Here is a 23,234-nt window from a genome sequence, read left to right on the forward strand (position 1 = left end):
GTCTACAAGATGACCAACTCAAACGGCAGCAATAGATGAGCGATCGTCTCCGACTTTACATCTACAAGGTGGACCGACTAGGTAGGAGTGTCTAATAGAGTGAACAGTGAGTGGACACTGTGTTTAAAAACTCCAGCAGCGCTGCTGTGTCTGATCCACTCATACCAGCACAACACACACTAACACACCACCACCATGTTATTGTCACTGCAGTGCTGAGAATCATCAACCACATAAATAATACCTGCTCTGTGGTGGTCCTGGGAGAGTCCTGACCATTGAAGAACAGGGTAAAAGGGGGCTAAGAAAGCATGCAGAGAAACAGATGGACTACAGTCAATAATTGTAGAACTACAAAGTGCTTCTATATGGTAAGTCCTCCCACAGTCCAAAAACATGCAGTCAGGTTCATTGGAGACACTGAATTGCCCTAAAGGTGAATGGGTGTGTGTATGTTTGTGTCTGCCTGGCGATGGACTGGCGGACCTGCCCTGTCCAGGGTGTTACTTGGACTTGCGCCCATTGAAAAGCTGGGATAGGTTCCAGCACGGTGGCTCAGTGGGTAGCACTGTCGCCTCACAGCAAGAACGTCCTGGGTTTGATTCCCAAATGTCTGTGTGGGTTTTCTTCCGGGTGCTCTGTGATGGACTGGCGACCAGTCTGGGGTGTTTCCTGCCTTTCGCCCAGTAAATCAGACCCACCACAACCCCAAATCTTTATAACTGTTGTATGAAGAGTCATAAAGCATAAGCTAATACAGCCTGTCAACCTTGACCACACTGAGCAAAGAACCACATCAGTTTCTATCCCCGTCTGCCAATCATCAATTATCAATCTAAGGCTACAGTGGGCACAGGTTCACCAAATAGACAGATGATGACAGATTTAATCCTAATCCTGAATCTCAAATCCTTCAGTCAGAATTTGACATTAGCACCCATGTATGAATTCATTTACCCAACCTGCCTTGTTTCTGAAGGTCAGGGTGGCTGTGTTTTCTAATCACCTCTAAAATCATGAGAAACAAAGTTTCCAAACCCTTTGTGGAATCCAACTAGCCCTATAACATCGCATAAGCGTTCAAATCTGACACAGTAAGTGCTTCATCTATCAATGAAGTGTGTTTGTACACAACGCGAAGTCCCACAGCAACGAAGAATCTCTCACTGCGTCACAGAAACGATCTCCTTTTCCTCCACCTCGGCGTGGAATTCATCCCTCTTTCTGTTCAAACATCGCACCTGAGGATTTGTTTCTTCACTCGCTGATGTGTGTTTGTGCTCACGCAGATGGAAGAGTGACACTCAGCCTTTATCTCGGCCTTCAAACTCATCAGGCAGAACACACACGTTCTGAAATGTTGGGTTGTTGCTGAAATGAAGTGTGTGTTGTGTATAAGTGTGTGTTGTGTGTGTGTAGATGTGTTTTGTAGATGGATAACTGCCACTTACTTGATGAATTGGCCCATGTCGTCACAGAGAGCCTCGCAGCCGGGCCACTTACACTCTCCGTGACCGTAAAGCGGGTGTGAAGCTGTGTGTTCTTCGTGGGAGCTGAACAACAAAAAGGAAAAAAAAGGTCAATTATATTTCTATTACATAATTTATGTAATGCCATGAATTATATGAACACTGTTGCATAACAACATTAATAATAATTATTATTAATAATGATTATTATTATTAATTATTATTATTATTATTATATAATAATAATAATATTTTATATAATAATAATAACAATAATATCTATACAATAATAATAATAAAGCTACAACAAAATTATTATTATAATTATTATGATTATTTTAATTGTGATAATAATAACAGTAATCATCTTAACTATTCAATTATAATAAAACTACAATTATTTATAATAATAATAATTATAATAATAATAAATATTATTATTATTAAAACTATAATAATAATAACAATAATAATAACTATGCAATTATAATAAAACTACAACAATTATTTATAATAATAATAAAAATAATAAATATTATTATTAAAAAATACAATAATAATAATAATAATTATAATAATAACAACTACAATTATAATAAAACTACAACAATTATTTATAATAATAATAACAACAATAATAACTATACAATTATAATAAAACTACAATTATTTATAATAATAATATTATTATTATTAATAATAATAGTAATAATAATAATAATTAATAATAATAACTATACAATTATAATAAAACTACAACAATTCTTTATAATAATAATAATACATATTATTATTACTATTACTATTATTAAAAACACAATAATAATAATAATAACTATACAATTACAATAAAACTACAACAATTATTATTATTTTAATTATAATTATAATGATAATTATTATTATTATTACTAAAACTATAATAATAATAATAATAATAACTATACAATTATAATAAAACTGTAACAATAATAATAAAAAAATAATAATAATTTATCCATTGTAAGTGAAAACAGGTTTCATGTGTTCCATGCTTTTCCAGAATTAAAAAAAAAAGTGAATGAACATCCAAACACTGCATCTATGTTCTTGCCGAACATCTTATTCCAAACCCACAGACGTAAATATGGAGTTGGTCTCCCTTTTGCTGCTAGTGCCTTCACTTGGTGGTCCGGTTCTGTAAACATGCGTGCCTTCATGGCTGAGCAAACACTGCTCCTAGATTATAAAACTACGTAGATCTGATTAAACAGACAGCAGGCACAAGATCTAAAATCATCCGCTATTTTTAACCAGCTTTTTGCCATCCGGTGCATGGTACTTGCAAACAAGTTGGCCTCTGAATCCCTGACGAAGCCCTCTAGCGAAGACGTAGGAGGACCGAGCGATTATAAGAGCTTGTTTGGTTTGAGACGCTGCCTTCTATTTGTTGTGGGTGGATCAGTCTCTCTGGTCTGGCTTCTGTAGAGACCCACAGCATCTTTCCAGCCTCATCTTTCCAGCCACGTCCATCCATCTTTCATTTCGGGCCTGGCTAGCGGCCACGTTTTAGCATGTAGAGCAGAAGCCCAGACCGCAGGATCCTCCGTCATGCGCCTGATTTCTGCTAAGCATGAAGGGGTTGGCTTGCGGCCTTTTGGGTCGTCCCAAATCCACATCTGAGCGCCGTTTAACGCAAAGCAGCTTGCTTGCAGATGAGGTTCTCCTGATGTGGGGTGCGTGCACGCCGCACACACACACACACATACACACGCATGCATGCTTTTTCTCTTCTGTCAGATGTGCTGGCATTGGGAAGGCCACTCAATTCAGAAGCTGCTTTGACTCTAGACATTACAAACTACTGGCAACCACACGGTCCACATGCGCCATGCATTAGCCTCACCGCACTGTTTTTCTTTTACTCAGTGCATGAGTGTGTGTGAGAGCTGGTGTGTGTGTGTGATTTAGAGAACCTTGCCCAGTACAGATGAGGTTAGAACACCCAGCAAAAAGAAGTACACACAGTAACTTGCCTGAACCTGTATAGCATGTGTGTATATGTAGGTATATACACCGTATATATAAATATACCTGTGTGTTTGTACTTACTGGGAACTCTGTAGATGAGTGCTTTTGGGGTAGGGGGTGAGATGGTCGTCACTGGACTCCCCCTTGGTGAAGGACGAGATCCACTCAAAAAGTCTTGCTCTTAAAAATGGAAAAAAATACCCATCAGGACCCCGATTTTACATGTAACTCTTATCGTTTAATGTCACCGTCATTCATCTGCGCTCTCAGGCCATCTGCCAGCCATAATAGCATGGCAGCATGGCAGGTAGCCATGATTCTGCAACACTCACCCCCATCCAATCTCTAAGGCAGACGGACCTGGTACATAGACATGGCCTCATGTTTTGTGAAAATTTGCAACAAATATTGACAAATATTAAATAACATGGCAGCACGGCAGGTGGGGATGATTCTGTAACCAGCGCCTTCTTCCAATCTCTAGAGCAGATGGACCTGGTACATAGACATGGCCTCATGTTTTGTAGAAATTTGCAACAAATACTATCAAAAATTAAATAACATGGCAGCATGGCATGTGGGTATGATTCTGTAACCAGTGCCCCCTTCCAATCTCTAAGGCAGACGGACCTGGTACATAGACATGGCCTCATGTTTTGTGGAAATTTGCAACATATATGAAAAAAAAATTTAATAACACGGCAGCATGGGAGGTGGGTATGGTTCTGTAACCAGTGCCCCCTTCAAATCTCTAGAGCAGATGGACCTGGTACATAGACATGGCCTCATGTTTTGTGGAAATTTGCTACAAATATTAACAAAAATTAAATAACATGGTAGCATGGCAGATGGGCATGATTCTGTAACCAGTGCCCCCTTCCAATCTCTAGAGCAGATGGACCTGGTACATAGACATGGCCTCATGTTTTGTAGAAATTTGCAACAAATACTATCAAAAATTAAATAACATGGCAGCATGGCATGTGGGTATGATTCTGTAACCAGTGCCCCCTTCCAATCTCTAAGGCAGACGGACCTGGTACATAGACATGGCCTCATGTTTTGTGGAAATTTGCTACAAATACTAACAAAAATTAAATAACATAGTAGCATGGGAGGTGGGCATGATTCTGTAATCAGCGCCCCTTTCCAATCTCTAAGGTAGACGGACCTGGTACATAGACATGGCCTCATGTTTTGTGGAAATTTGCAACATATATGAAAAAAAAATTTAATAACACGGCAGCATGGGAGGTGGGTATGGTTCTGTAACCAGTGCCCCCTTCAAATCTCTAGAGCAGATGGACCTGGTACATAGACATGGCCTCATGTTTTGTGGAAATTTGCTACAAATATTAACAAAAATTTAATAACATGGTAGCATGGCAGATGGGCATGATTCTGTAACCAGTGCCCCCTTCCGATCTTTAAGGCAGATGAACCTGGTACATAGACATGGCCTAATGTTTTGTGAACATTTGCAGCAAATATTAACAAAAATTAAATAACATGGCAGCATGGGAGGTGGGTATGATTCTGCAACCAGTGCCCCCTTCCAATCTCTAGAGCAGATGGACCTGGTACATAGACATGGCCTCATGTTTTGTGGAAATTTGCTACAAATATTAACAAAAATTAAATAACATGGTAGCATGGCAGATGGGCATGATTCTGTAACCAGTGCCCCCTTCCAATCTCTAAGGCAGACGGACCTGGTACATAGACATGGCCTCATGTTTTGTGGAAATTTGCTACAAATATTAACAAAAATTAAATAACATGGTAGCATGGCAGGTGGGTATGATTCTGTAACCAGTGCCCCCTTCCAATCTCTAGAGCAGATGGACCTGGTACATAGACATGGCCTCATGTTTTGTGGAAATTTGCTACAAATATTAACAAAAATTAAATAACATGGTAGCATGGCAGGTGGGTATGATTCTGTAACCAGTGCCCCCTTCCAATCTCTAAGGCAGACAGACCTGGTACATAGACATGGCCTCATGCTTAGTGAAAATGAAACTGTTTAAAGGTGCTACAATATTTTTGGTGTGCGTTTCACCCCCTTCTTTACAGGTTTATAATATACAGACCAAAGTATCTATTTTATTGGACAAACTCTTGATGTGGTGGACTGGCTAGAAAGACGCTTTACGGGTTTTTGACATCCCCCATATGCCCAAAAATCGTGTTTAAATGTTATTTGTTGAGAAGCGCCTTTTATTATTATTATTCAGTTTGTTAGTATGTGGTTTGGGACACAGCTTTTCTTAAAAGATCACATCTATACATAATACCCTGTTGTTAGTTTCAGCAGTCCCACAATAGCTGATCCAAACCTGGCTACTACTTTCAAAGTAAAACAAAGTAGCGAAACCCTAAACACTCAAATCCCACCTAAATTAAAAATGCGCAATACACACACATACACACACACACGCTAAACTAACACAGAGGTGTAATCGACGCTAAAAACATGCCGTGTTTGTACGAACTTGCACAAGCATCAAATATTAAATTAACCCAGGGCACTTTACGCCGGTACTTCAAACGGAACCCTGACAGCTCGGGCCATGAAATATTAGTGTGAGCAAACAAACCATACATTCATAACATACAGGCATTCCAGCCATGTGCCACGTCCTTACAGGATGTGCTTGGGCTGAAAAATACCATGCTGTTCGTATCATACTCCAGATGCTCTTTTATTACCCCTTCGGCATTTTTGTCAACATTTCAAGTTGAGAGTTCCTTCCTAGAACTTCTAGACGTATATTGACATGTAATTCCAAATTCGGATCACTCACTGTCCATTTTATCAGCTCTACTTACCATATAGAACACTTTGTAGTTCTACAATTACTGACTGTAGTCCATCTATTTATCTACATACCTTTTTAGCCTGCTTTCAACCTGTTCTTCAATGGTCAGGACCCCTACGGGACCCCACCACAGAGCAGGTAATATTTAGGTGGTGGATCATTATCAGCACTGGTGTATGAGTGGATCAGACACAGCAGCGCTGCTGGAGTTTTTAAATACCGTGTTTACTCACTGTCCACTCTATTAGACACTCCTACCTAGTTGGTTCACCTTGTAGATGTAAGGTCAGAGGTGATCGCTCATCTATTGCTGCTGTTTGAGTTGGTCGTCTTCTAGACCTTCATCAGTGGTCACAGGACGCTGCCTATGGGGCACTGTTGGCTGGATATTTTTGGTTGGTGGACTATTCTCAGTCCAGCAGTGCTGCTGTGTCTGATCCACTCATACCAGCACAACACACACTAAAACACCACCACCACGTCAGTGTCACTGCAGTGCTGAGAATGATCCACCACCCAAATAATACCTACTCTGTAGTGGTCCTGACCATTGAACAACAGCATGACAGGGGGCTAACAAAGCATGCAGAGAAACAGATGGACTACAGTCAGTAATTGTAGAACTACAAAGTGCCTCTATATGGTAACTGAAGCCGATAAAATGGACAATGTGTGTAGAAACAAGGAGGTGGTTTAAATGTTATAGCTGATCGTGTATATCAACTGTAAAGGGGTGTAACATGCAAACCCAGTATACAGGATGCATAACAAAAGCAGAATACGTTGACTAAATATAGGTGCACTAGCCCAGAGGAACTTCTGTCCTTAGTGAAGTCAACTCAGGAAGGCCATACACCTGTCCTGTAGGAGCTTTAGTAATAAATGGCACACAATGGCATGGCAGGTCAGCATGATTCTGCAACCCACGCCCACTTTCTACTAAACATAAACATCTACTCTATGCAAACTCCTGTACCTGTCTCTCTTTGGAGTGTGAATGGAGTTCTGTCCATTTTGCAAAGGATGGTGGGGGATCTGAGGTGAGACTTTGGAGACCAAGTATGAGGTAGAGTTGGAGCTGTTGGTGCTCAGGTCGAGGCCCTCATGCTTGATGGGCTCGTCCGTGGTCTGCATGCCCGCCACGTCCTTCCACAGCTGCTGCAGGTCCGTGGGACACATGGCTGAAAAGAGAGGAAACACGACTGAACATCAAAAAAGAACTATGAAAGTCTGAGGAACGAGATCTACCATATACGGTTAAAAATAAATAAATAAAATAATAAAACAAATAAATACATAAAATAAATACATATAAAACGTTTATTCATTAAAATAAAATAAATTCTTGGTATTTTTAATAAAAAAATGCTATATATGCAGACTTTATTAACAGGCTTTATTAATAAAATATAATATGTAATATTTGTTATTGAACTGAACCATGTGATCGTTTCCAACTAATTAAAACTGGCATGGCGCAGCAAGAAGGGCCTGGGTTCAGTTCCCTGTCCTTTCTATGTGGAGTTTACATGCTATCCCTGGGTTCGTGTGGGTTCCCGTGGGTGCTCCTGGTTTCATCACATGAAGTCAGGTCAATTGGAGAAAATAAATCATTGTGTTTGTCTGACCAGGATAAAGCGGTGGTAAGAGAGATGATGAATAAATAAAAGAATTAATAAAAAATAAATAAATAAATAATAATTATATTACATTATAAAATAATAATAATAACAATAATTAAAATAATAATAATAATAGTCATCATTATTATCATTATTATTATTATGAACAACCACAACAATTATTATTATTATTATTATTATTATTATTATTATTATTATTATTATTAACAACCACAACAATTATTATTATTATTATTAACAACAACCACAACAATTATTATTATTATTATTATTGTTAACAACCACAACAATTATTATTATTATTATTATTATTATTGTTATTAACATAATTATTATTATCATCATCATCATTATTACTGTTAACAACAACCACAACAATTATTATTATTATTAACAAGCACAACAATTATTATTATTATTATTATCATCATTACTATTATTGTTAACAACAACCACAACAATTATTATTATTATTATTATTAAACAATAAAAAATACCAATTTTACAAAGCTTTAAACACTTTACTATAGCCTTATACATTATCCATAAAAAAAACACAAAATATTATTTAAAAAAATAAATAAATAAAGCATACGCTGCATTTGAGAATCTAGAGAATGGAATCATACATTCATATTTTCCTTCGTTTTCTCCCTCTTGCTTGACTAAGATAATGCTGTAGCGCCGAGTCTATATTTACCCTGCATATTTTTTAGCTGTGTACATTAACCTTTGATTTGAAAGATCATTCCTGTACCCCTGGGATGCTGCAGCCACAGGTGTGTAATACGCTTAAGTGTGTCATGAGTGTCTTTTATCACCCCTTTGCTATAGCCTTTGCCTTGAATATGTGCCAACTGGCACGCACTGCCTGTCAGTGGGTAGATCATAAAGCCTGGCAGCACGCTGACATTACCGTGGCGAGCCGTGAAACTCCAGGGACTTGTTCCTGTCCTGGGAGAGTGACAACAAAAAAGAGACGTGGGGGCTCATCCGGGATCCGTGTGGAAACAGCTAATATCTGCGTTACACAATTTGTACCATGTTTGTAATTACTGCTGACCTAACCAGCTTCGCTGTGCCGTCTGTCCCTGCCTGTATTCATTTCATCAAAGTACTTGGATGCCAGTTTCTCTTTTTTTAGCTCCCACCCTTGTAAACCTGTTGAATTTGGGGTTGTTTTTCTTCCTTTCACGTTTCCTCCACTTTCCGCTCACGGACGGTGAAGGGGGTGGCGAAGGCAAAGAGGGAATGGAGGCAGTGAAGAAAGCCAGGGCAAGAAGAGGAAGGGGGAGTTAATTCCATTACACACACACACACACACACACCCTCACACACACACACCCCAAAGCATGTCTGGCTTGAGCTGTTCCTGAAAAGCCACAGCCTGCTATGCTATCACATATGGCAGGGACTTAATAGCAATCCAAATATTATGTCTGGTGCGTCGACATTCTTGTCTCGGGCCGCGCCAAAACAAGCGAGTGATGGACGGCCGCACTCGCAACTCCGGCCTCTTGTTCCTTACCACTGTCTTTCGGTGGACAACCTGCCAGGGCACGGAGCAGGCATCGATCTCCTCTGGGAGTGAGAATAAGTTTGCGCCAGGGTAAAATTCGAATTCGAACAACTAGAGGAATTCGGGTGGAGACGGAGCGCTCTACCTACAGTGAAGTGTTTTTGTTTCCCACTTTCTCCGTCCGAAGGGCCAGGTGGGGCATTTCCTCTGTGGCTAGCCTTCAGCTCTTTGCCCACAGCCACCCCTTTTTCAAACAAATATGCACACACACGCAGGCACTTCCACTCTGAGACCACCGAGCTAAGCACCCAAGAGGAACCCATGCAATTCCAGACACGTTCATGAAACGACACCATATGGTTCTACGCCGCTTGTTCATTCGAATGTCTTGCAAAACTGATAATTCTGTGAAGATAAATATGCCATGCGTACACTTTTACTTTGTTAATGGAGTTAAGTATTGATATAAGGTCTGGAGTAATAGACTTTCAGTACTTTCATCCATTCTTGGCTGACCGGTAGAGATTCGTCCAGCTTTTATGTCCCGCCTCTACCCAAAAACAATGCAAACGAGAGGCCCAGGGTAGCGGTGTAAAAACGTTTTACTAGAAGAAATCAAAGCACCTAAGCCAGGCCAGCTAGAGTAATACTTTTCTCATAGGTAGATGGTTTCCTTTTCTAAAGCTTAAATTAAAAAAATTTAATCTAAACAATACCAAAATTAAATGATTAAAAAAATAATGTAAAATTATTTTAAAATATATTACAAATATTATTTTTATAAACAAATATTACATATATATATTAATATATTAAAATAAAATAAAATATTAATTTAAAATATTTAAAAATATATTAAAAACATTATTTTTATTAAAAAAATATTAAATATATATTAATATATTTTAAAAAAAATTATATAAAAAAATCTATTTCTTCTAATTAAAGTATTAACATAACAGGGTATCTTGTGGTTTAAGTAAGGAGTTCAGAGTGGTTTCTAATCTACAACAAACAAAATGCCAGGTGCCACTGCCACCCGTAGACCGGAGGACAAAATCCTTTCAGAGAAGCCGGCAGGGTCCGGCTATGACTGGCTCAAAGAATGTGCACGGTTGGCTGCTCGCTTTTAATGGAAGGCCTCTGATTGGGGAGGGACTGCACAGAGTTCCACATTTTGCGGAAGGACTGAGAGGCACGTCGGTTTATTGTTATTCAGACCCCTTTAGTACGGTGATGTCAGGGAAGGAGGTGGGCATGACTAGAAAAGGCCGAAAAGTTTGCAGCTGTTGGAAGGATTATACTCTCTAAGAATATGAGTCTTGACCTTTCCATTTTTCCACCAGACAAGTTTTTGTAATAAGGAGAGTGCATATGTACAGTATGTATGGTGTATGTTCGATGCCACTTGGGACAGCTCATGGCAAGAAGCTTTGAGAGTGGAAGTCAAACATGGTATTGATGGCCAGACTTATTTTAGAGGCCCTGTCTCGCTCTACAAACCAGAGAAGTCTTGTCGATTGCTCACCCTCATTGAGGCTTTTGTTATATTACAGTCGCTGTGGAACTCGTTAAATGCTGTGCGTCTTATTACATCGGATACCTTTCTCGACCAGTTCTGGAGAGTCCATTGAACAACACGGGTTGCGGAAAAATGTCTGGGAAGCGATATTATTACACACAAATCAGGCATAACATTAAAACCACCTCCTTGTTTCTACACTCACTGTCCATTTTATCAGCTCCACTTACCACATAGAATCACTTTGTAGTTCTACAATTACTGACTGTAGTCTATCTGTTTCTCTACATACTTTTTTAGCCTGCTTTCACCTTGTTCTTTAATGGTCAGGACCTCCACAGGACCACTACAGAGTAGGTATTACTTGGGTGGTTGGTGATGGTGTGTTAATGTGTTATGCTGGTATGAGTGGATTATACACAGTTTTCAAACACCTCACTGTCACTGCTGGACAATGAATAGTCCACCAACCAAAAATATCCATGATGAAGGTCTAGAAGATGACCAACTCAAACAGCAGCAATAGATGAGCGTCTAACAGAGTGGACAGTGAGTGGACACTCATACCAGCACAACACACACTAACACACCAACACCATGTCATTTCACTGAAGGCTGAGAATCATCCACCATGTAAATAATTAATACCTGCTCTGTGGTGGTGAAAGCAGGTTAAAAAAGCATGCAGAAAAACAGATGGACTACAGTCAGTAATTGTAGAACTACAAAGTGTGGTAAGTGGAGCTGATAAAATGGACAGTGAGTGTAGAAACAAGGAGGTGGTTTTAATGTTATATTATTTCCACTGGTACTGTTGGTGCGTTCGGTCTTAGACCTTATATACAGATGCTGATAGATGAACTTTGTGGCATATTTACCCATTATCCAAACAATTGCCCCTACAAAACCAAAATCAGGCACAGCTTTTATCTTTTTACAAGCTGATTAAGTTAACAAGCTTCACTTGTGGCGCGGCATACGGGCTGCGGTTTGGCTGGTAAACATTAAGACTAAGAAGGGCCATTTATAGTTCCCATTATTAGGGTTCATCACTGGGACCGTTCAAGATCACAGCAACAGGTCAGCTTGTGTGTTGACTACAAAGGAGAATTGTTTAGGCTGGCTTTATCAATGCTTAGTTTATTTGCTGGCCAGGTTTAGGTTTGTGTCCCAGGAGGGCTAAGGTATATATACCGCTTTTATTGGGGTTGAGTACTTCAAACAACAATTCGTAACAGGTGTGCAATCTTTATAGACAAAAATTGGGTTTTAGTGTAGCATTGTCAAGCTCTACTTTCCAACAAGTTCTTGCAAAGTTAATAAAAATTTGTTCTTACGAAGTCTAAGGAGCTCATTCTAGAAAGATTCCAAAAATAAGCATTACAGTAATCCCTCGCTATATCGCGCTTCGACTTTCACGGCTTCACTCTATCGCAGATTTTATATGCAAGCATATCTAAATATAAATCGCAGATTTTTCGCTGGTTCGCGGATTTCTGCGGACAAGGAGTCGTTTTATTTCTGATACATGCAAAGTTGGTTTGCCCAGTTCACTTCATACACGGGACGCTATTGGCGGATGGCTGAGAAGCTACCCAATCAGAGCACGCGGTTAAGTATCCTGGGTGCTGATTGGCTCAGCGAAGGAGAGAAGCATTAGATTCCGCTTTATGCTGTATAACTGTGCGGAAAATGTTTATAAGAGTGTGGGAGGGTTTATAAGGGCTTAAAATATATAAAAATAACCATATAAACACATGGTTTTTACTTCGCGGATTTTCACCTTTCGCAGGGGGGTTCTGGAACGCAACCCCCGCGATCGAGGAGGGATTACTGTACATAAATTTAAGAATAGGACCACTAAGAATCATCCATCCTTAGATGGGACTTCAGCTCAGTATGAAGAACACAAAGGTCATGACAACCGGAAAGACCAATAACTTTACCAGTGATGGAGAGGAATTTGAAACAATGGACAACTTTGGACAACAAATGGACGACCCAGACTGACACTTGGCAGAACAATACTAAGGGAACTGGAGAAACATCTTCACATCTTCAGATGTAAAGATCTGTCTGTTCAACCAAAGATCAGAACTGTCCAGGCTCTGTTCTTCTTGGTTGGTTTTTATGGACGGGCGAAGATTTTTGAGAGTACCTTGGGTGATCAAACCTAAACTCTCACTTAAAGCCCAGATAACCAAACTGGGACACATGAGAACCAATTTATTGGAAAAGACCCAAACAGAAGACAGGATGTTCTGGAGAAACACTATTCCTCTGGTTGCCCAAAGTCCCAAGTTCCAGACTGCTCCTTAACGCAACATGCACTGGTCATCAAAAGCTTGGTCGAGCATCTGCCCACAAATCTCTGGGATGTAGAGCGATCGACAGATCAGGCAAGCGACCACTTTGCGAATTAACACCGTAATAAACAATAAGAAACGATGTTAAGTGCGGTTCCATGATTACAATACCTCAGATGTTTAGTTTTTTACGATAAGCCACGGTTCCCATAAGAACCAATTTATTGGAAAAGACCCAAACAGAAGACAGGATGTTCTGGAGAAACACTATTCCTCTAGTTGCCCGAAGTCCCGAGTTCCAGACTGCTCCTTAACGCAACATGCACTGGTCATCAAAAGCTTGGTCGAGCATCTGACCATAAGTCCCTTGTGTTTACACCGGCAATTACTTGTTGCCTTTTGTTGCCTAAATCGCTGATCGCTCATCGCCCTGTGTTCACACCGGCAGCGTCATTATTACCTGTGGTGTTGTCTTCATCACTACATCTAGTAGGAACAATTATCTTGGAACCAAAAAAAGAGTGTACTGTTTTAAGGTGCTCAATGCTTAATTTCTACTGGTAAATCAGTCATGTCGCAGACTCTGCCAACGTTGCCAGAAATTGCCAGCTTTAACTGAAAATGAATGATGGATGGTTGCTTTAAAGGGTCTATTCAACATCAGCAACATACTTGTGCTCATGGGTTTGAATTGAGATGTTTAATACACACATATGGATGCAATGTCGGGGTGTGTGTGTGTACTTCTTTCAACCCTGCGGTGTGTGTAGGTTGGGCAAAGGTTGGCTGTAATGCAGTGCCCATCTGGTTGAGAGGTAAGCTAAGAATACACACTGTGTTTATTCATCTTGCCACATTTCTCTCCTGGGCTGGTGTTAGGGGTTAGTTTTGCTTTACTACATGTTTCTAAAGATGTTTGTGGTACTGCAGAGCCACAGAGGTGAACCACTGAGACTAGGGGACCACCTAGATAAGAGCTATTCTATTTTTTTTTATCTATTTAAAGAATGGTTAGTTCCTTTTAGTGTATAGTGGAACATGGCAGGTACAATGTAGGTAGGTTACGTAGGTAAGAAAGCCAGTAGGTGGGTAGATAGGTGGGTAGGTCAATAGCTAGTAGGGTTGGGAACTAAAACTCGGTTCCAAATTAGAACCCCCGTCCCGATTGAGGAGAGCGAGACTGTCACACGCCCCCTCCGACACGTTTGCAGTAGCCGACTGCATCTTTTTACCTGCATGAGGCGAGTTCATATGCCGATCAGCTTTGTGCACGGAGAGCCACACCCTGATCAGCATTATTCCTCGACTCGTAATTCGCTCAGTTATGAGGAACCCCTATCCGGCTTGTCCTACCCTATGAACAACAGCCAGTCGTTGTTCATACAGCCGCCCAGCCCAGCCGAATATGATGTATTCGAAATCCCAGATCTGGTGTGCTAGCGTATTTTACCGCTGGGACAGCTGGGCAGCCTTAAAAATTATACTTTTTAAAGTTATTAGGGAATCAAACTGGGAATCAGAATCAGAATCACTAACATACAATTGATACCCAAGACTAAAAGCTAGGTAGGTAATTATTTAGGTGGGTCAATAAGTTGGTAGGGATGTAGGTAAATAGTTGTATACATGAGTATGCTGGTAGGTTGGTGTAGACAGGTTGGGTAATGAGTACAATCCCTAAACCCATGCTCCAAGAGGTGTATAACATACAAGTGTGTAAAAGTATGTACCTTGCTGCAGGCCTTGGATGGGAACCTGTCCGGGCTGTATTCCGACAAGACCTTGCCTCTGTAGGTTGAGAATGTGCTGCTGCTGCAGCTGCTGCATCTGGATCAGCTGCTGCTGGAAGGCCAGCTGTTTGTTGCCCATTTGCTGCTGCTGAAGACAAAAAAAGAGTGAGATCACGTTAAACGAGGCCAACACGACGGGGAAACAGAGGAAGCGGAGCGACAGGATGGGCCGGGTGAGAGAAAGCAGACGCTCTTGCTTTTAAAAGGCTTCAAACATCGCATTTAGATAGGACACGTCCTGGAATAGAACAATTTTTTTTTTCCCTTCGCTCATCACTGCGCTTCCTGAAGTGATGGAAATCGGGCAGGGAGCAGGCTCGCGCGTTTCCGTCCTACAACCCGGGTCCAAAGTTTGTTTAGAGTCTAGAGATAATAGTCTGGGCGAGGGACTGCATAGTGTACAGTGTGGTCTGGAAAGCCTACCGTGAATCTCTGGGATGTAGAGCGATCTACAGATCAGGCAAGCGACCACTGTGTGAATTAACACCGTAATAAACAATAAGAAACGATGTTAAGTGCGGTTCCATGATAATGATACGTCAGATGTTTAGCTTTTTACGATAAGCCACGGTTCCGCCCTGTATGCGCATAAAAACACTTGTGTGACCCAAAACGCAACCCAGGAACACCAAGATGGCCTGGAATTTAGTCAATTAAAAACCCTATGATGTGTACGCTCCAAATAAATTCAGACGGGGGAAAAAATCGAAAGATATCGCATTTGTTATCAGAGCTGTGGCATGAAGAAGCCGGATTCCTGGCTCCGTCAGAAGCACGCCGACTGTTTTTAGAGCGCACCTCTGATCTCCTGCCAGGGCTATAAGAGTGAGTGCACACCACTACTGCAAGAGTAAAAAAAAAACGTCCATCCATCTCTGGTGTACAGATTTGGGAAGCTGAGAGAAATACGTGCATGTGTGTCGTATGTGTGTATGTGTGTGTGTTCAGGGGTAAGGGTGAGCACCGGCGACTACATGGCATGTGCCGATAACGTCAGGCAGTGTCGCTGTGATAAATGTCCCCCTTCCTGAACGGCTTTTCCAAAGAGACGCTTTTTTGATGTCCCCCCAACGCGAGATGGGCCTTATCGCATACAGATAACACCAAACAAGGAGAGCGGAGAGCGGAGAGGGATGAAAAACAGCAAAGAAAAAAGGTACAAGGAAGAAATATAAATAAATAAGAACTATTTCTTAGGAGAGTCCTGGAGGGAAGCGGGTCATTTTTGTTTGCTCAAGCTAAAACCATCCATCGCAATCAAATTGAGGGTAATTATGACGTTTTGACCACCTTTCTAATATTGTCTTGGTTCCCCTTTTGCTGCCAAAACAGCCCTGACCCGTTGAGGCATGGACTCCACTAAACCCCTGAACGTGTGCTGTGATATCTGGAACCAAGATGTTACCAGCAGATTCCTTAACTCTAAAAGTTGTGTCCATGGATCTGACTTGTTTGTCCAGCACATCCCACAGATGCTCGATTGGATTGAAATCTGAGGAATTTGGAGGCCAAGTCAACACCTCAAACTCGTTCTTGTGTTCTTCAAACCATTCCTGAACCATGAAAGGGTGTACATGGTCTGCAACAATGCTTAGGTAGGTGGTACATGTCAAAGTAACATCCACATGGATGGCAGGACCCAAGGTTTCCCAGCAGAACATTGCCCAAAGCATCACACTGCCTCCGCCGGCTTGCCTTCTTCCCATAGTGCATCCTGGTGCCATGTGTTCCCAGGGTAAGCAGCACTCACGCGCTCGGCCATCCACGTGATGTAAAAGAAAACGTGATTCATCAGACCAGGCCACCTTCTTCCATTGTTCGGGGGTCCAGTTCCGATGCTCACGTGCTCATTGTTGGCGCTTTCGGTGGTGGACAGGGATCAGCATGGACACCCTGATTGGTCTGCGGCTATGCAGCCCCATACGCAACAAACTGTGATGCTACAGTAGCTCCACTGTTAGGGCCAGCCTTCGCTCCCCATGCGCATCAATGAGCCATGACCCTGTCGCCGGTTTACCACTGTTCCTTTCTTGTACCACTTTTCATAGATACTGACCACTGCAGACTGGGAACACCCCACAAGAGCTGCAGTTTTGAAGATGCTCTGACCCAGTCGTCTAGCCATCACAATTTGGCCCTTGTTAAACTTGCTTAAATCCTTACGTTTGCTCATTTTTCCTGCTTCTAACACATCAACTTTGAGGATAAAATGTTCACTTGCTGCTTAATATATCCCACCCACTAACAGGTGCCGTGATGAAGAGATAATCAGTGTTATTCACTTCACATGTCAGTGGTCATTATGTTATGCCTGGTTGGTGTGTCTCTTACAGATCATCCACTATTAGTTGTAGATCTCATGGACACAGATTCCCACAGCCTTCACAGAAGATTGGAGGCTGTTAATCCAAAAATGAAAAAGGTGATGGACTACCCAACAGATGTTGAGATGTTGCCAACAGCTAGAAAGCACATCACCTTGGATTAAAGGACAGAAAGTGACAAAAGCTCAAGACTGGACAACAACTACACATCTACACATCTTCCAAATCCAGCTTTTTCATTTCCTACCAATCGGTCCACTTCCACCCCGTCTCTGTCCACCCCAGCGTTCTCTTTCCTCCCTTCGGTCTCCTGGGACACGGTTCGAGTTCTTTAACACATTGTGTCGGCGCGCTGTTTACATTAGATGCACTCGAGTGGCCAAAGCTAGCGGAGGAGCACGCCTGTCAGCTTGATTTATGAGCACATCAAGCAGAGTTTGGGCACGCCAGCTACGACTGACAGGCCCACTTCATTAGGCTGACTCTGTGGCCCGGACGTCAAACGCATACACATACGCGCACGTACACTTGAAGAAAAAGACAGCCAGCGAGAGAGAAAAACAGGGAGGAGAAAGTTTAAGACGGCAGAATCGACAAAGGTGATCGGTATCTGTCTCGTAGTCGGTCTCTCTCCTGCGATCTCTCACCTTGTGCGCGTGCTCCTACGCTGACAAGCAATTACGCCTCGCTTTGCAGAGGCGCGGGACAAAATCCCGGCCTTTCGTGTAGGTTTTTCGATACCTCTTAGATTCGCGTCCAGATTTTGAAGTGGCCCTGTCAGAACTTCAGAAATCAGTTGTGTTGACGGTTTCTTTTGACGCAATTTTGAGCAAAGCAGGCAAGACGAGGACTACAAGCTTCGATCACGTACTGTCAAACATTTATATAAGCTTGTAAGGGACGCGTGTGTCATGGTAGATCCTGGGGGTCTGGGCAATCTTGTGCTCTTTTGTTTTGTTGCTTTTGCTGACCGGTACATGTTGGCCTGACAGTGGTGGGGCTTGAACAGACAACCTTTTGATTACTAGTCCAGTATGTTAACCACTAGGGTACAACTGCCCACCCTGACTGTAGACACAGACACAGAGCTTCAGGGTTCTAGGACATAGAGATTTGTGGTGATTGGGGATTTCCACATTTCCTCAATAATTGATGTTGGCCTGGCAGTGGTGGGGCTAGAACAGTCAACCTTTTGATTACTAGTCCAGTATGTTAACCACTAGGGTACAACTGCCCACCCTGTCTATAGACACAGGCGCAGGGTTCTAGGTCATAGAGATTTGTGTGATTGGGGATTTCCACATTTCCTTACTAAGTGATGTTGGCCTGGCAGTGGTGGGGCTTGAACCGGCAACCTTTTGATTACTAGTCCAGTATCTTAGACACTAGGCTACAACCTTGACTATAGACACAGGCGCAGAGCTTCAGGGTTCTAGGTCATAGAGATTTGTGGTGATTGGGGATGTTGGGTTGCTGTCATCCTGCCTCTCTCATCTCTCATGTTATGTGATTTAGGATGCAGCACATTTCCTCACTAATTGATGTTGGCCTGGCAGTGGTGGGGCTTGAACCGGCAACCTTTTGATTACTAGTCCAGTATCTTAGACACTAGGCTACAACCTTGACTATAGACACAGGCGCAGAGCTTCAGGGTTCTAGGTCATAGAGATTTGTGGTGATTGGGGATGTTGGGTTGCTGTCATCCTGCCTCTCTCATCTCTCATGTTATGTGATTTAGGATGCAGCACATTTCCTCACTAATTGATGTTGGCCTGGCAGTGGTGGGCCTTGAACCAGCAACCTTTTGATTACTAGTCCAGTATCTTAGACACTAGGCTACAACCTTGACTATAGACACAGGCGCAGAGCTTCAGGGTTCTAGGTCATAGAGATTTGTGGTGATTGGGGATGTTGGGTTGCTGTCGTCCTGCCTCTCTCATCTCTCATGTTATGTGATTTAGGATGCAGCACATTTCCTCACTAATTGATGTTGGCCTGGCAGTGGTGGGGCTTGAACAGGCAACCTTTTGATCACTAGTCCAGTATCTAGAACTGGAACTGCCCACCCTGTCTATAGACACAGGCGCAGAGCTTCAGGGTTCTAGGTCATAGAGATTTGTGGTGATTGGGGATGTTGGGTTGCTGTCGTTCTGCCTCTCTCATCTCTTATGTTATGTGATTTAGGATGCAGCACATTTCCTCACTAATTGATGTTGGCCTGGCAGTGGTGGGACTTGAACCGGTGACCTATTGATTACTAGTCCGGTATCTTAACCACTAGGGTACAACTGCCCACCCTGACTATAGACACAGGCACAGAGCTTCAGGGTTCTAGGTCATAGAGATTTGTGGTGATTGGGGATGTTGGGTTGCTGTCGTTCTGCTTCTCTCATCCGATCACTCAGGTTTGTTGAACGTTGTGAAGATGGGTCCCTGCTTATCTTGCTCAACAGGGGTTTTTGGTCTGTTGGTCCTGGATGCTGTAAAATTGCTTTGAGACAATGTCTACTGTCATTTTATTTGGTATGGTGTTATGTGATTTAGGATGCAGCACATTTCCTCACTAATTAATGTGGAATCACTGAGTTAAAGTGTACTTTTCTGAAGTTTTGGTCAGTGTTGTATTGTAATATTAAGTTTGTGTGCATGAGAAATAGGGGAAAAGTCAAAGCAATCTACACACAAACATAAAAAAGCATGTTCTTAATACCAGCCTTACCCGGATACTGAAGACTGGATTTCATTAACGCATCAGATTAACGTCAATCTTTGGATTCTTTGTTGTGTTACGACCTGATACTTCATGTTCCTACTCACCATTACACAAAGCAGGCCCTCTTCTTTCACGCTGCCTCCACGGGCAATTAAATGAGCTCTGCTGCTTCGCGGAGATCCGTTATAGGGATTTTCCACTAGGCTTAGCGAGCGGCGACTTGTAAATTAATACTTAACGAGTATTAGCGGGAAAGACCTTGAGGTTTGGAAAACGGCTGAGTGATTTCGAGGGGAAAAATAATAACAATGCAAATCCATATTCCCTTGGTGTCTTAAACTGTTCAGATTATAGATCTATCATCTGTGATGATAGAATAGTATGGACATGTTTTTATTTCAGGTCATATTTAATAGCAAAACAAGACAAGCCATACAAAATCAATCGTCCGACTAGCTCTGGGTGGTGCTGGAAGTTTTGGATAGTGATAAACAGTGGTACAATGATTTAAGGTTGGTTAGAAAGGATGTAGTGATGGATAACTGAACTCAGAAGTGTACTTAGAAGTGTAAATAGAGGTGAGGACGGACTCACCTCTTTGGCCTGCTTCCCTGCTTGCTGTTGCTGGCTGAGAAGCTGAAGGTGCAGCTGCTCCTGCTGTTTCTTATAATATTCCTGCAACTAGAGAAAAACAAAAAGGGACATTATAAACATCTGGGAACCCTATCACTGCCCATATGAATAGCTCTCATTGCAAAACACATGGAACAGAAAGAAGAAAGCTTAACTTTACATTTTGCTAAAAGTTAATAAAAGTTAGTAAGTTGGTAGCTGCCTGAACATAAGTGACCTTCCACTGTCAAGCAAGCTTTACAGCAGACTGCTGCAGAAAAAAAATGCTCCTGCTGCAAAATCAGTTACCTTGCAGCTTAAGGTGATCACACAGACAAGAAAATTCAGGAGCTTTGTATTAATTAAAAAAAATATTGAATTAATTAATTAAAACATATTAATGTTATATTAATTAATTAATTAATATAAAATGTAAATTAATTATTTAATTAACTTATTTTTTTAAATTAAAAATATAACATTTGTACATTTATCATTATACATATATTCAGTATATATATATATATAAATATATATATTATGTTATTTTATTTATTTATTTATTTTGTATAATGCAACGTCACATCTGACAACACCAAGACATGCATCTTTATTTATAATCTGATTGGCTGTAGCACCAATCAGAATAATACAATAAATTAATTAACTTATTTTTTTTAATAAAAGTATAGAATTTGTACATTTTTTTTATTTATGTATATATATATATATATATATATATATATATATATATATACAGTGTATCACAAAAGTGAGTACACCCCTCACATTTCTGCAAATATTTCATTATATCTTTTCATGGGACAACACTATAGACATGAAACTTGGATAAAACTTAGAGTAGTCAGTGTACAGCTTGTATAGCAGTGTAGATTTACTGTCTTCTGAAAATAACTCAACACACAGCCATTAATGTCTAAGTAGCTGGCAACATAAGTGAGTACACCTCACAGCGAACATGTCCAAATTGTGCCCAAATGTGTCGTTGTCCCTCCCTGGTGTCATGTGTCAAGGTCCCAGGTGTAAATGGGGAGCAGGGCTGTTAAATTTGGTGTTTTGGGTACAATTCTCTCATACTGGCCACTGGATATTCAACATGGCACCTCATGGCAAAGAACTCTCTGAGGATGTGAGAAATAGAATTGTTGCTCTCCACAGAGATGGCCTGGGCTATAAGAAGATTGCTAACACCCTGAAACTGAGCTACAGCATGGTGGCCAAGGTCATACAGCGGTTTTCCAGGACAGGTTCCACTCGGAACAGGCTTCGCCAGGGTCGACCAAAGAAGTTGAGTCCACGTGTTTGGCGTCATATCCAGAGGTTGGCTTTAAAAAATAGACACATGAGTGCTGCCAGCATTGCTGCAGAGGTTGAAGACGTGGGAGGTCAGCCTGTCAGTGCTCAGACCATACGCCGCACACTGCATCAACTCGGTCTGCATGGTCGTCATCCCAGAAGGAAGCTGACACACAAGAAAACCCGCAAACAGTTTGCTGAAGACAAGCAGTCCAAGAACATGGATTACGGGAATGCCCTGTGGTCTGACGAGACCAAGATAAACTTGTTTGGCTCAGATGGTGTCCAGCATGTGTGGCGGCGCCCTGGTGAGAAGTACCAAGACAACTGTATCTTGCCTACAGTCTAGCATGGTGGTGGTAGCATCATGGTCTTGGGCTGCATGAGTGTTGCTGGCACTGGGGAGCTGCAGTTCATTGAGGGAAACATGAATTCCAACACGTACTGTGACATTCTGAAACAGAGCATGATCCCCTCCCTTCGAAAACTGGCAGTTCCAACAGGATAACGACCCCAAACACAACCTCCAAGATGACAACTGCCTTGCTGAGGAAGCTGAAGGTAAAGGTGATGGACTAAACCCAATTGAGCACCTGTGGCGCATCCTCAAGTGGAAGGTGGAGGAGTTCAAGGTGTCTAACATCCACCAGCTCCGTGATGTCATCATGGAGGAGTGGAAGAGGATTCCAGTAACGACCTGTGCAGCTCTGGTGAATTCCATGCCCAGGAGGGTTAAGGCAGTGCTGGATAATAATGGTGGTCACACAAAATATTGACACTCACTTATGTTGCCAGCCATTTAGACATTAATGGCTGTGTGTTGAGTTATTTTCAGAAGACAGTAAATCTACACTGCTATACAAGTTGTACACTGACTACTCTAAGTTATATCCAAGTTTCATGTCTATAGTGTTGTCCCATGAAAAGATATAATAAAATATTTGCAGAAATGTGAGGGGTGTACTCACTTTTGTTATACACTGTATATACAGTATATATGTATGTATATATATATATATATATATATATATATATATATATATATATATATATATATATATATATATATACACATGTACAGTGTATCACAAAAGTGAGTACACCCCTCACATTTCTGCAAATATTTTATTATATCTTTTCATGGGACAACACTATAGAACTAAAACTTGGATATAACTTAGAGTAGT

At 41.3% G+C, this 23,234-nt stretch overlaps 1 protein-coding gene across 1 annotated transcript in view; it reads right to left on the reverse strand.

Annotated features, from left to right (window-relative positions):
* foxp4 (forkhead box P4) overlaps positions 1-23,234 on the reverse strand; it is a 201,205-nt gene that overhangs the window by 46,587 nt on the left and 131,384 nt on the right. The window contains exons 5-10 of the mRNA XM_062986129.1: positions 20,713-20,799; positions 15,022-15,163; positions 11,634-11,636; positions 7,278-7,482; positions 6,829-6,831; positions 1,452-1,553 (exon numbers count right to left, since the gene is read on the reverse strand). Coding sequence (XP_062842199.1) covers positions 1,452-1,553; positions 6,829-6,831; positions 7,278-7,482; positions 11,634-11,636; positions 15,022-15,163; positions 20,713-20,799 — 542 coding nt within the window. The remainder of the gene's footprint in view (positions 1-1,451; positions 1,554-6,828; positions 6,832-7,277; positions 7,483-11,633; positions 11,637-15,021; positions 15,164-20,712; positions 20,800-23,234) is intronic.

This window comes from Trichomycterus rosablanca, chromosome 24 (assembly GCF_030014385.1).
Source record: "Trichomycterus rosablanca isolate fTriRos1 chromosome 24, fTriRos1.hap1, whole genome shotgun sequence".
NCBI classification, from domain to species: domain Eukaryota; kingdom Metazoa; phylum Chordata; class Actinopteri; order Siluriformes; family Trichomycteridae; genus Trichomycterus; species Trichomycterus rosablanca.